The sequence below is a fragment of the Panthera pardus genome, unplaced genomic scaffold (genome assembly GCF_024362965.1).
Source record: "Panthera pardus isolate Hobbes unplaced genomic scaffold, ASM2436296v1 HiC_scaffold_24, whole genome shotgun sequence".
Taxonomy (NCBI): Eukaryota; Metazoa; Chordata; class Mammalia; order Carnivora; family Felidae; genus Panthera; species Panthera pardus.
The window spans coordinates 51,295,225-51,310,224 of NW_026526810.1; the positions used below are offsets into that span (position 1 = coordinate 51,295,225).

At 39.5% G+C, this 15,000-nt stretch overlaps 1 protein-coding gene and 2 pseudogenes across 5 annotated transcripts in view; 1 reads left to right on the plus strand and 2 right to left on the minus strand.

The window, feature by feature from the left end:
- TRIM69 (tripartite motif containing 69) overlaps nt 1-14,732 on the minus strand; it is a 37,645-nt gene extending 22,913 nt beyond the window's left edge. For 2 of the 5 annotated variants that reach the window (XM_019442267.2, XM_019442263.2), the window contains exon 1: nt 14,505-14,732. In XM_019442267.2, the coding sequence (XP_019297812.2) occupies nt 14,505-14,510 (6 nt within the window). In that variant the 5' untranslated portion in view covers nt 14,511-14,732. The remainder of the gene's footprint in view (nt 1-14,504) is intronic. The other 3 variants (XM_019442262.2, XM_019442265.2, XM_019442264.2) reach the window with 3 other exon arrangements.
- Nucleotides 17-1,308, minus strand: LOC109262560 (cell division control protein 42 homolog; annotated as a pseudogene).
- Nucleotides 4,850-7,519, plus strand: LOC109262561 (G2/mitotic-specific cyclin-B1-like; annotated as a pseudogene).
- Nucleotides 14,733-15,000: the final 268 nt, after the last annotated feature.

Below are 15,000 nucleotides of genomic sequence, written 5' to 3' on the forward strand. Positions count from 1 at the left end.
CCAGCTGCATGGAAAGGGCTCGGGAGATGTTCATAGCAGCACACACGTGTGGGTCTTCTTCGGTTCTGGAGGGTCCAGTGTAGCCAATATTGCTTCATCAAATACATTCTTTAGGCCTTTCTGTGTGAGTGCAGAACACTGCACATACTTGACTGCCTTCAGGTCACGGGCCAGCTTTTCAGCAGTCTCTGGAGTGGTAGGCTTCTGTTTGCTTTTGACAAGTTTCTCAATCGAAGAGGGGTCATCTCAGAGATCGCTTTGGGTCCCAACAAGCAAGAAAGGAGCCTTCGGACAGTGGTGAGTTATCTTAGGCACCCAATTCTCCTTCACATTTTCAAATGAGGATGGAGAGACCCCTGAAAAACAGACTAGAAATACATCTGTTTGTGGATAACTCATCGGTTGTAATCTGTCATAATCCTCTTGCCCTATAGTATCAAAAAGTCCGAGAGTATATGGCTCTCCACCAGTCATAACTGTGATTGCATAGTTGTCAAAAACAGTCGGTACATACTCTGATGGTAATTTGCTGTGTAGGATATCAGGAGACATGTTTTAGCAAAGGCACCATTGCCCACAACAACACACTTAATTGCATTGCTGAAGCAGTTTTGTATCCACTTTAAATATTTCAAATTCAATTTTGTATCCACTTTAAATATTTCAGATTCAGTAATGACCTCTGCTTCTCCTCCAGGGTGTTGGCAGCACTCTCATTTATTGTATTCTTTAGCTCTGATTGGTTCTATCTATCTTTTATTTTCCATCTCTTTGTTGAAGTTCTAAGTTCATTGAACATCTTTATGACCATTACTTTGAACTCTTTATCACGTAGATTGCTTATCTCCTTTTTGTTTAGTTCTCTTTCTGAGGTTTTATCTTGTTCTTTCATTGGAACATATTTCTTTGTCTTCTCATTTTGTCTGTCTGTTATCAGCTATACTTCCTATTCTTGAAGGTAGTAGTCTTATATAGAAGTCATCTTGTGGGGCCCAGAAATGCAGTCCCTCCTGGTCATCAGAACCAGGCACTGTAGGGGTATTTCCTGTGTAGGCTGCATGTGCCCTCCTGTTGCTTGGGCTGCAACTGCTTTGAGCATGCTGGTGAGTGTGGCTGGTCCTGGGTGTAGCTGGCTGCAAGGCCTGGCTGTGACCATTGCAGGTGTGTTGGTGGGCAGGTCTGGCCCCCCTGCCTCCCAGGACAGGAGTCACTTTTCAAGGCACCAGTCCCAGCTGAGGCTGCCTGCTTGGTGTGATGATTGAGGGTGCAGCCACTTGGGGGGAACACCTGGTGAGGCAGATTGGGCATTGTGGGTCTGCGGGGGAACACAGGGACAGGCAATTTGTACTAGCAAGGTAGATGGAGAGTGTCAGAACTGGCACCTGCCAGCATCAAGTCAACTAGGCTGAAGGAGGGCAAGAAAAATGGTGCCTTCTGTGCTTCTTTTCCTGGACAAGGTTCCTACAGATCCTTGCCCTGTGAGCACACACCTAAAATTAATCAATAAATATCCTTCACTTATACGCTACATGATTTTCAAACAGCTATCTCTGTGCTGGGTCTTGGAGCAAGAGAGATTGTTTGTGGGCCCTTTAAGAGTGGAGTTTCAGTTTCCTATAACCCTCCAATTCTCCCAGAGTTAAGCCCCACTTACTTTCAAAGCCAGATGTTATGGGGACTTCTCTCCCCAGTGCAGATTCACAGGGTGCCCGATATGGGACTTGAACCCCTCACTTCTCTGGAAGGACTTCAGTGCCCGTGTTATCCTTCTTCCTTGCAGGTCACCACACCAACGTTTGGTTTCCAACCAGACTGCATAACTTTCCCTCCTGCCCTTCTCAGTGTGGCTCTTTAATTATATCTTTGGCTGCTAGGCTCCAGGTCATTCTCTGAGAGAGTTGCTCTATATGTGCTTGCAGCCTTGATATGTCCATGGAAGTTGGTGGGCTCAGGATTTTCCTACTCTGTGATCTTCCCCTCCAATCCCAAAGTAATACATTAAATTTTTTTTAACATTCATTCATTTTTGAGAGACAGGGAGAGACAGAGTACAAGCTGAGGAGGGGCAAAGAGAAAGGGAGACACAGAATCCAAAGCAGGCTCCAGGCTCTGAGCTGTCAGCACAGAGCCTGATGCAGGGCTCAAACCCACAAACCACAAGGTCATGACCTGAGCCAAAGTTGGATGCCTAACCAACTGAGCCACCCAGGCAGCCCCAAAGTAATACATCTTAAATCACAGAATTTCAGACTTGTGTATGCAAAATTTCTTTTACATGTTGCTTTCCTGGCTCTGCTCTAATCATATCACCTACGTGACCACCTCTGTCTATGTATGACTATGTACCCAAAAGGAAGTTGTAAAAAACAAACAGAAAAAAAAAAAAAGAAGTGAGAAGGTTAGGAAAGATTATTTTCCAAAAGAGAAGCAATTGTAGAGAAGCAACACATCATTTCTGAATGATTTCCATAATCCATTCTTTTTATAATCAAGCAGACATCTCAAGCCAGCAAATCTACTCTTATTTATTCTAGATAGACTTGGATGTCCAAGTTGGAACTCAATGAACTGAGCAGGTGCTATAATTACCTAGTATTTCCCACCTTTCATTTTGAGAAGAGTACTCAGGAAAAAAATTCTTTTTTTCTCTGTAGTTCTAAACACTTTTGGGATTTTGGTTTTGGGACTCAGTAGAGGCTCTAGATAAGACTTTAAGAACATCAATCAGTATGGGGTACCTGAGTGGCTCAATTGGTTAAGTGTCCAGCTTTAGCTGGGTCATGATCTCACAGTTCATGAGTTCAAGCCCTGCATCGGGCTCTCTGAGGTCAGCGTGGAGCCTGCTTTGGATCCTCTGTCTCCCTCTCTCTCTGCCCCTCCCCTGCACGCTCTCTCTCTCTCTCTCAAAAAATAAGTAAACATTAAAAAAAAATCAGTGAAACAGGAGTAGTCAGGGAAAGGATTAAACTGGAAAAGGAGCCCAACCCTTTCTATTGATTGAAATGGTAACCATCACACACTTTTCTACAGAGTAACGTTGCAATGAGCCCTTAGCAGCTGCTAGATTCATTTTATTTTCTCACCTACACCAAATACGCTTAATCCCCAAATTTTAATTTTAAGTACTAAACTGAGTTTAGTACTTAAAATTGAAAAAATTGAATTCAGGACTGACGTCACTAAGTTCTCCAGGGAGAACTCCACAAACAACTATTGAACTTGCAAAACTGTTCAAGCCCCACATCCGGCTCTGTGCTGACAGCTTGCTCAGAGCCTGGAGCCTGTTTCAGATTCTGTGTCTCCTTCTTTCTCTGCCCCTCCCACACTCATGCTCTGTCTCTGTGTCTCAAAAATAAATAAATGTTAAAAACAATTTTTAAAAATATTTTGGAACTAGATGGAGGCAATAGTTACAGAATATTGTGAATATGCTAAATGTCACTCACTGAATTGTACACTTTCAAATGGTTAATTTTGTCATGTAAATTTTTCCTCAATTTAAAAAAATTGAAGCCATAACTGATTCCAGGGCCAAAATTTTTATACTGAACAGTATCCTATCTTGTTGAATGCTATATTATAACTACTATTTCATGTGTAACCACCAGAAATGCCTTCGATCTCAATTCCTAAGAGTCTGATGAGGTAAGTATTCAATAATGCTAGCTCTGTCCTGATGCCCATACTTGCTAGGGCATTAAAATGCGTAAACTAGAGAGAGGCTCTGCCCATAAGCTGCTCACGTCTGGGTCTCCACTAACATTTATAGGTGAGGATAAAGTACAACTAGAAGCCCCTGGCCCATTCTTCTTTTCACTTCTCAGGGAACCCTTTACCCTGTCCCGTATACCTCATAATCACATGTGTGGAAAGCCCAGTCCACACAACCAAGCTTCATACACACACACACACACACACACACACACACCAACACACAGGTGCCCTTTGGGCACACAGCTGCCTTTGGGAGCTATGGAGGCCCTAGAGGTGGGCTCAGAATCTTTTGGGCAGAGAATTTTGGAGTCCTGGATACACAGTATGTGATTCAAAGTAGGAGAGGGCATAAGCTCCTTAGTCTCATGGGCTCCTTGTCTTGTGAAGAGGAACATTATTGGAGAAGGCTCAGACTAGGAGCCTCAAAGTAAGGCCCAGGAAAGGACCAGTATTGCCCAGGTCTAGGTGGGTACTGTTTTTCTGTTCCATTCCACTCATCTGTATCCTATCTCACCAGCCATGGGTTGGGCCTGTCTGTGCAAGGAGGGGCTATAGTTTCATCTCACAGGCCACATCTTTACCAGAATTGAATTCCTGGGGTCTCAGGTGCCCAGTGGGGCTTGTCTGACTAACTGTGGGAGGACATAGTTATAACTATTGACTGCTCAGATTTCAGAATTCTGGGCTCTGCTTCCTATGAAGTTTTCTACCAGAAGTCCTAAAATGACCTTGCCGACCCCAGACTTTCAAATACAAGCACCCATTGCTCCCAGCATGTACCATGGCCAGCTCTGTGTATTCTTACTCTTTCCTAAATAAATGCTAAAGCTGAAAGTCTATGATTCAGGACAATTAAAATGGGGACTGAGATGAGACCTCCTCAACGTAGGATGATAATGTGCATGATGAAGATAAGAATGTTTTAGGGGAACATAATGGATGGGTCCCTGGCACTTGACTAGGGGGTTGGTCAAGGGAAACATCTAGGATCTCTAAGATGGGACTTGAAAGATTATACCTTAGACAGACAAAAGTGAGGAAGATTATTATGGGAGAAAAAAATGTTAAATGTGTATAAACTATTTTCAACTTGTATATTATGTCCTCTGAAGGATGAAAAACTTAAATATAGACAGAAGATTTTATCTGAGGCAGAATCCCTGAGGATTGGCTCATGGGTTACATCTCATGCTCTTGAAAGGGAAACTAGAATTCAGAACTTGCTGTGATACTCAAGTTAGTGGTAGAATCAAGGGAATCCAAAGAATTCTAGAACCAGAGTTCTCTCCATCTGCTGTACACCCCCTCGAAAATTTGAGTATCCAGAACTCCTTTCTCATTTTTAGCCCCCCCCCCCATTCCCAGTTAGAAGTTTGTATTTACTTTTATCTGTGGATTTAGTTTCACTCATATTCATATCTATTCTTGTCAGGGGAACATGGGTAAAAATTATTTAACTCATCATCAAATTCCATTCATTGATGACTCTTTCTGTTGCTCTCTTCCCATACCTATATTTTCACCTCTTTCGGTCCAAGTGCTTTGGCTTATGTTCCTAGGCCTTTGTTCCCTAGTTTCACACTCCACCTATGTTCCCTATCCCTGACACTTGATCTCTCCAAACTTGGATCTTGCCTGCTTGGATCTAATATAACCATTTTCTCTTTGAATATTAGCTCTCCACCATTCTCTCCAGTCTCTTTTTCTGAAACTTCTATCAGACAAACATTGGAGCTTCTTACTCAGCCTCCATTCCTCTTAATTTCCTTTTCTTACTTTCCAACGACATTTTCTAGCTCTCTGTGCTTTGCTCTGGACATTTTCTCCCATTCTTTTTTATAGGTGCTGTTTATTTTTTGTTTCTTTAAACATCTTTGAATAAGGTGAGTTTTTCCAAAATCAGCTATTATATGAAATTTGCAAGAGGATGGGGACAGGACCATATTTGAGGCTATTTTCTTTATGAAACAATGTGCGTATGAGTTTGTATAGCCCTCACTTTCCCCCACGATCAGCACTGCAGAGTTGCTTACAATGCAGTCTGTCCCCTCCACTCTTCCTCACCAACAGACTGCTTTCCATAAATATGGCTTTTTTGTCCTTGTTCAATTTCACCTTCCTATATTTCCAGTTTTGGTGACAAAAGGGTATTTAAAAGCTCCTGCTTTAGCCTGCTTGCCTGTTCTCATTGTTCCCTACAAGTGCTTGTGGATCTTGGCACTTCCTTTGGAGAGCTGTATCACTCTTGTTTTGTACAAAATCTACATTCCTAAGCATCCATTATCACATGCTTGGTAACAAAGTCAGTGAACAGCCACAAGCCAAATTGCCTCTGAAAAAGGAAGCAAAAACTTTCGCTCCTGGAAAAGTTATTGCTAAAAAAATACCAAAACTTCAAAGCACCTGAGGCTGTGTCTGTACCTGTGCCACAACCAGAGCCAGAACATGAGCCTGTTAAAGAAGAAAAACAGGGGCGCCTGGGTGGCTCAGTCGGTTGAGCGTCCGACTTCGGCTCAGGTCACGATCTCGCGGTCCGCGGGTTCGAGCCCCGCGTCGGGCTCTGGGCTGATGGCTCGGAGCCTGGAGCTTGCTTCCGATTCTGTGTCTCCCTCTCTCTCTCTGCCCCTCCCCTGTTCATACTGTGTCTCTCTCTGTCTCAAAAACAAATAAACGTTAAAAAAAAATTAAAAAAAAAAAAAGAAGAAGAAGAAAAACTTTCTCCGGAGCCTATTTTGGCTGCTACTCCATCTCCAAGCCCAATGGAAACGTCTGGATGTGCTCCTGCAGAAGAATATCTGTGTCAGGCTCTCACTGATGTAATTCTTACAGTGAATGATGTGGATGCAGAAGATGGAGCTGATCCAAACCTTTGTAGTGAATATGTGAAAGATATTTATGCTTATCTGAGACAACTTGAGGAAGAGCAAGCAGTAAGACCAAAATACCTACTGGGTTGTGAAGTCACTGGAAACATGAGAACCATCCTAATTGACTGGCTAGTGCAGGTTCAAATGAAATTCAGGTTACTGCAGGAGACCATGTACATGACTGTTTCCCTTATTGATCGGCTCATGCAGAATAATTGTGTACCCAAGAAGATGATGTAGCTGGTTGGTGTCACTGCCAGGTTTATTGCAAGTAAATAGGAAGAAATGTATTCTCCAGAAATTGGTAACTTTGCCTTTGTGACTGACAACTCTTACACCAAGCACCACCAAATCAGACAGATGGAAATGAAGATTCTAAGATCTTTACATTTTGGTCTGGATTTCTACCCCTGCATTTCCTTCAGAGAGCATCTAAGATTGGAGAGGTTGGTATTGAGCAACATACTTTGGCCAAATACCTGATGGAACTAACTATGCTGGATTACGATATGGTGCACTTTCCTCCTTCTCAGATTGCAGCAGGAACTTTTTGCCTGGCACTAAAAATTCTCGACAATGGTGAATGGACACCAACTTGACAGCATTACCTGTCATGCACTGAAGAATCCCTTCTAAATATTATGCAACACCTGGCTAAGAATATAGTCATGGTGAATCGTGGGCTTACAAAGCACATGACTATCAAGAACAAGTATGCCACATCTAAGCATGCTAAGATCAGCACTCTAGCACAACTAAATTCTGCACTAGTTCAAGATTTAGCCAAGGCTGTGACAAAGGTTTAACTTGTAAACATGAGTTGGAGTACTATAATAACTACAAATAAAATTGGCACCATGTGCCATCTGTACATATTGTATGTTACGTTTATTTACTTTTAATAAAGTTTGTGGTCCTTTTTATTTCTTATACCTTAACTCATTTGAATGTGGCTACTTCCTTCTCAAAGGTAACCAAAAAAGGTGTGTTAAAGATATGATGGGGAATATAAAAAGTGCTTTCAGTTTATTGGGACCCAGCACATATATATAATTGTTACTTGTGTGGTTCTTGTTTTATGTACCTGGCTTTGCATTCTTGTATTTACTGTGGTCATAAAGGCATTTAAAGCTGTTCTCTAAGCATACTGCATGTAAGCCCAATTATCTTGGAGAATATGCTGCCTTATTCTGTCAAAGGTCTGCCACCTTACCCCTAGTCCTCCTGCTTTCTGTTTCTTCTGGAAAAAAAAAAAGGAAGCATCCTTCCTCAAAGGGTTGTGGTCTAGGCTTACAGATGTCTCTAGTTGTATTGCAAATAGAGTTGGTCTAGTTTTCATTCTCCTTGTAGTTTTGAGTTAAAGAAGGATGAGTTTCTGAGCAAAAAAGAAATAAAATCACTATTTTTATTCTACCATTTGAAAACCTAAGCTTAAATTGTTTTTGGCACTTTAACCAACATTTCTATGTATTTGGTTGGGGGAGGGGGGATAGAGATATTTCAGTATGTCCTTCATACACCACCTTGACCAGTGGTAATCAGTGCACATGTCTGTCCCCAAAGATTACAAGTTGAATTTCTCTCCAGCCCACAGGAATGGAGACTCAAAGTCAATATTAAGCAGTGTTATGGAAAGGGTTATGCACTATTCTTTGCATACCTGGATTTTTAAACCAAGATGCATCCCCAATACCTACTAGATGTGTTAATTGTAGTTGCTGACATTCCTATAGTCCATGCTAAAGGTCAAGACTACATTCATCATGTGGCCTTTACTCTCTCTCCCAAGCCACAGATAAATAAAATACAGGTAGGATTCTGACCCATTTCATAGGCTGTTCAACAACCCAAGGTGTGACCTAATGGAAAAGATGATCTGGGCAAAATAGAACCTCTTGCGAATTTAACTTTGAAAATAAAATCAGGAAATTGGCAGTTGAAGCAAATCCTAAAAATTTGAAACATGAAAGGTCATGGCATGAATACTCATAAAGAAAACAGAATCTAGGAGCTAAATTTTATTTATTTAAGTTTACTTATTTTGAGAGAGACAGCGTGAGCAGGGGAGGGGCAGAGAGAAAGAATCCAAGTAGCTGTTGTCAGCATGGGGCCTGACATGGGGCTCAATCTCCCAAACTGTGAGATCATGACCTGAGCCAAAATCAAGAGCCAGACCCTCAACCATCTGAGCCACCCAGGTGCCCCAGGAGCTAAATTTTAAACAGAAGACATGGAGAAATGTAGGGTGGAGTCAGTAAGCTGTTAGAGACAAGAATTATAGAGAGAAACAAATGTGGAGAGTAGGCTGTATTACATTAACCACAGCACTGTTATAGGACTCTTCTTGGATTCGTATGCCTACACAATGCCTTGCCATAGTAGGGGCTCAGCAAAAGAGTTGGAGTCATAGATGTTTATCCTCATGGTCAGTGTGGTTACCTCTTGGTTACCTCTTACTTAAAATAATTTGTCTGAATCTCTGCTCTTGTAACAAACTCTCTACCCCAGCATGCTATAAAAACTGTTTTCTGAAAGCTTGCCATGGAGTTTGCTAAATACTCATTTGATGACCTACTCTCAATCTTCATCCTTCTTAACTTACTGGGTCTTCCCTTTGGCTCTTGTGACATGATTCTAATTCTCCTTTCTCTGACCACTCCTCTGCCTTGGTTGGTTTCTCTTCCTCTTTCCACTTTCTTAAGTGTAAACAATCACTATGGTCTATCTTCAGCTCTCTTCTAGCTCTGTACTCTCTTATTCCCAAGGAAGCCATTCATTCCAAACTTTGTGTACAACTGCTATAAAGGTGAGCTCCCCAAATCTGTATCTCTGAGCCCATATCTTTGAGCTCGCAACAGGGTCCCTGAAACTCAATAAGCCTGAAACATAACTCCTCTTTCTCCCTAATCAGTTCCTGCTCTTGGCTTCCCTATTTCTGTTGCACCACCAATATCCCAGTTTTGAAATATGAGTCATCTTTGGGTGTTCTCTTTTTTCCCCCATCATCTAATCAATTATAAAGTCTAGTTAATAATAATAGAACTAATAATAATTGCTAACCCTTCCCTGCCTCAAATATCTTCTTTTGCTTTTCCATAGCATACCAAAATAAGTTATGTGGTGTTTTTAGTTTTATTAAAAAGGCAGATTTCAGAATTCTCTACATGTTGCAAACTCATATTTCTAGTCTTATCTCCCATGGTCTTATTGTACAGTAAAATTTTTTAATTTACCATCCTTTCATATATTAATGATTCATTTAAGTTCCATTAACCATTAGATAACAAAAAAAGTTTTTATGTTTATTCCCTTTTTTCGTACTAGGCTGAGTGGGCAATTCTATGGAAATAAAGAGGAAAAAATCTGTTATTCTCCACCCTCTCAGTATGTGCTTAGAAGACAAAACTCATAAAAATATGCCCCTCAGGGAATATGCAAGCAAAAACAACATTGCGTTTTAAGCTAATCAGTCTGTCTGGAAAACTTAAAATTAGATGCATTCTGAATATGATAGAACTTGTGGGAGAACCTGGCCAGTTGGCAATTTAAGAGAAAGATTGTCTCTACCAGAGCTAGTTTTTAATCCTAGTGAATGCAGTATGTTTTGGAAATGGATGCCATTTAGGAATTTTTATTCCATGTGTTTTAAAAATACATTTAAAGTAGACTAGTGGTTTCCAGGGCTAGGACAAGGCAGGGGATGAGGAGTGATTGGTAATGGGTATGGAATTTCTTTATGTGGTGACAAAAATATTCTAGAATTAGATAGTGGTGATGGTTGTACAACTTTGTGACTGTGAAAAAACACTGAATCGTAAACTTTAGAAGGGTGAATTTTATGATATGAAAATATATATTTAATGTTATTGTTGACATTATATGATTTTTTGTTATTTTATTATTATTATTTTAATTATTTTAATGTCTTATTTTACTTTTGAGAGACAGAGCATGAGCAGGGGAGGGGTAGAGAGAGAGGGAGACACAGAATCCAAAGCAGGCTCCAGGCTCTGAGCTGTCAACACAGAGCCCTACGTGGGGCTCAAACTCACAGACCATGAGATCATGACCTGAACCGAAATTAGATGCTTAACCAACTGAGCTATCTACACGACCCTGTTATTTTATTATTAATATCTTTCCAATTGATGTTTTGCCAATTACTCTGACTTTCAAGAATATAGCCTCTGCTATAAAATAAGGTTATTTTAATCATATTAACTAATATTTACTGACCGTTTGCTGTGCGAAATGCTTTATGCACATTATTTCATTTAATCCTCATAACAACCATATGAGATCAGTATTATTCTTCCATTTTTAAGGAAATTGAAACTTAGAGAGGTTAAATAACTTGCCAGGATCACACAGTAATTAAGTGGTGGAGCCTGGATTTGAACTGATTATCTGACCCCAAAGCCCATTTTCCTAATCATTGAGTCAGCAGAGGGCAAATCAATGTTTTGTGCAATTTAATTCATAAGTGGATCAAACTTGTGAGGCAAAACAGCTGGAACAATTTCCCACTGCTCTAGAGGGAAAAATAGAATTGAAAAACAAAGGAGATTCTGAAATTTCTCTACCTGGAAACCTTAGGAAATCACACCTACTGCCAGCTCCTTAGAGAAAGCCTAACCTTAAGGCAGAAGGAAAGAAATTCAAGTCCAGGATAAGAATTCATCCTTAGAAAGCTCCTGGATGGCAGCAATCACTTTTAAGAAAGCATATCCACCTCCTTCTACTCACCTTGCATATTCTTATAAGGAGAGAAAAGGCAAGGACGAAGTAGAGCAGTGAAATTACTGGAAACTTGCAGAAAAAAATGCTTAATTTTTCCCAGGGTTTTTTTTTTTTTTCTTCCTGAAAAGTTTTGGATTGTGAACTTTTGAAATCAGGATCAGCAAAATATTTAAAGGGATTTGTTGCCTTTTTTAAAGGGCATTAGTTGCTTTTCAGCTTTCATTTCTTCAAAGTAATTTTTAAAAACTCTGATGGGCAGATTGCTGAAAAATTAGCAGAGCAGAGAATTAAGAGCAGAGAAATATAATTCATCTAAAACAAACTGTGTGGCACAAACAGCTCAAGCACCAGAGCAAAATATATGCATGCTTCGTGTGCCCTGTCACTTTCACATAAGAAAGAAAGATTATGAACTTGTTCATTTAACCAGAGTTTGTCAGGGTTGAAAGAGATCATAAGTCATTTAATTAACTCCTTTCTAGCTACTCCCTGAACATTTGAAATCATGGGAAGCTCACTATTACACAAATTTTTAACTGTTATGAAAAAGTGTCTACTTTTACTAACTTCCCCTTAATAAGAATGTGGTGGGAAGAGACAATAGTAATAAGAGTATAGTAGGAGTAGACAGTATTGTTTACTTTTCCCTCTAGAAATTATAAACAAAATAGGTATAACTCTGTTTCAACAGCTAAGAACAGATAAGACTAAGAGCAAACCTAAAGGTTCCATAACTGAGGAATCTTATCTTAATGCTTAATATATGTTTAATTAAACTTTATAAGAAGTAGAAGCTGATAGATATGATATATCAGAACATGATTCAGGTGTCAAAATTTCTTGTTGATGAATTTTAGTGAGTTTTTTTCAGCTTTCTTTCTGTAAATACACATTTTCTTTTGTCTGTCAGGAAAACATGGTTCAAATGAATATAACGTCCTTAATTTTAGCTCTGAAGAGATCTTAAAGGAATTCAATTAAAAATGTTTAACTCCTCAACAAAATTAAAACACAACCTACTGAATAGGAGAGGATATTTGCAAATGATATATCCAATAAAGGGTTAATATCCAAAATATATAAAGAACTTACACAACTCCACACCAAAACACCAAATAATCCAATTTAAAGTGAGAAGTCATGAATAGACATTTCCCCAAAGAAGATACGCAGATGGCCAATAGACACATGAAAGATGCTCAACATCATTCATCAATAGGGAAATACAAATCAAAACTACAATGAGATATCACCTCACACCTGTCAGAATGACTAAAATAAAAAACACAAGTGTTGGCGAGGATATAGAGAAAAAGGAACCCTGTGCACTGTTGGTGGGAATGCAAACTGGTGCAGCCACTGTGGAAAACAGTATGGAGGCTCCTCAAAAAATTAAAAATAGAACTACCATATATGATCCAGTAATTCTACTGGATATTTACTTAAAGAAAATAAAAACACTGATTGGAAAAGATACATGCACCATTATGTTTATTGCAGTGTTATTTACAATAGCCAAATTATGGAAACAGCCCAAGTGTTCATCGACAGATGAATGGATAAAGAAGATGTAGTATGTATAATATATGCAGTGGGTTATTACTTAGCCATAAAACAGAATGAAATCTTGCCATTTGCAACAACATGGATGGGATCTAGAGGGTACAATGCTGAACGAAATAAGTCAGTCAGAGAAAGACAAATACCATATGATTTCACTCATATGTGGAATTTAAGAAACTAAATAAATTAACAAAGAAAAAGGAGACAAACTAAAAACCAGACTGTTAACTACAGAGAATAAACTGGTGGTTACCAGAGAGGAGGTGGATTGGGGAATGGGGGGGGAAAAGGCAAAGGGGGTTGAGAGTACACTTTTTAAAAAAATTTTTTTTTAACGTTTATTTATTTTTGAGATAGAGACAGAGCATGAATGGGGGAGGGTCAGAGAGAGAAGGAGACACAGAATCTGAAACAGGCTCCAGGCTCTGAGCTGTCAGCACAGAGCCTGATGCAGGGCTCGAACTCACGGACCGCGAGATCATAACCTGAGCCGAAGTCTGATGCTCAACCGACTGAGCCACCTAGGTGCCCCAGAGAGAGTACACTTATTGTGACGAGCACCAAGTAATGTACAGAATTGGCATATCACCATATTGTACACCTGAAACCAATATAACACTGTATGTTAACTATACTGGAATTAAAATTTTTAAAAATGATATTGTAGCTAATGCTAATTCCGTTTATAACTTTTCAGAATTCTAATAGGCATAAATAACTCCAGACCTCGCTGTAGTGAAAAAAAAAAAAAGATTTAATTCATCAATTTTGGAAGATGCAGCTAGAGCTAAAATAAAATAACTGGAAGACAAAAAAGAAAATGTTTAACCCCTGTGAGAATCAGTTTGGTTCTAAATATAAAATACCACATGTAATAGTATAACTAGCAAACCAAGTTATACATAATAAATTTTTTCAATCTAAAATAAAGTGATTAGGGGTGCCTGAGTGGCTCAGTTGGTTAAGCGTCTGACTGTTGATTTCAGCTCGGTTCATTTCAGCTCAGGTCGTGATATCATGGTTTGTGAGTTCGAGACCCACATTGTAGTACAGAGCCTGATTGGGATTCTTACTCCCCTATCTCTCTGCCCCCCCTCAATAAATAAATAAACATAAAATAAAACAAAATAAAATAAAAGTGATTAGTATGAGTGAAATAGGTAAAGGGAATTAACAGTACACATATCTTGATAAGCACTGAGTAACATAGAATTATTGAATCACTATTTTGCACACCTGAAGCTAATATAACACTGTATGTTGACTATACCAGAATTAAAACTTAAAAGGAAAAGGATGGAACAGATCCATGCATACTGAAATAAAACAATCTTTAGACTATAAAAAAAATTAATGAATGAATTAAATTAAGGGATTAGTTAATAAAGAAAGTAAATTTTTGTATAGCATTTATTTTAATTTTTCTCAAAAGTTTATGTAGGTATCATTACTTGCCTACCAAGTAGAGTAAACCTGAAGAGAGTATAGCAGCTATAAGCTGTCATAAATTAAATAGTTCCCTGAATTTCCTTTCATGCTGTAAGATCCATACCCCCTTCTGTGATCTTGTTTTCCACACTATGCCTAGAAAATTAGCTGAGTTAAGGTAGGGTCACTTACCTCCATTAAGCTCTATCATTGGGCCACCAGGGAACAGAGGCAGGCACTTGAATCAAACCACAACAGGACGAGGGTAGCTGCAGACCAGGAATCAGGTGCCTGGTAGTTTGCTAAGAATGGGCTCAGAGCATGACAGAAGGAAGAAAAGTTCAGCAGCTGGGGATAGGGCAAGGCCAGAGTGAGTTCTAGCAGATTCCGTGGCAGTTTGTCAGTTGCTTTGATCATCATTAGCTTAAGAGAGAGAGAAAGCCTGATTGGAATGGCTTACCCACTCACCCCCATTTTTTGTGGGGTGGGGAGAGGGAAGGCAACCCAATTAGATTCAAGGTGGCAGTCTAATCTTAAGGTTCACATATTCCCATTTCTGGACTGGGATTCTCTATGAAAGAGGAAATAATGAAAGAGGAAATAAATAAACATCATCATCTGCCTATAAGCATAATGCATGAGAAATAACCACATCATCTCTTCTCGTGATCCCAGTATTGAGACCCCA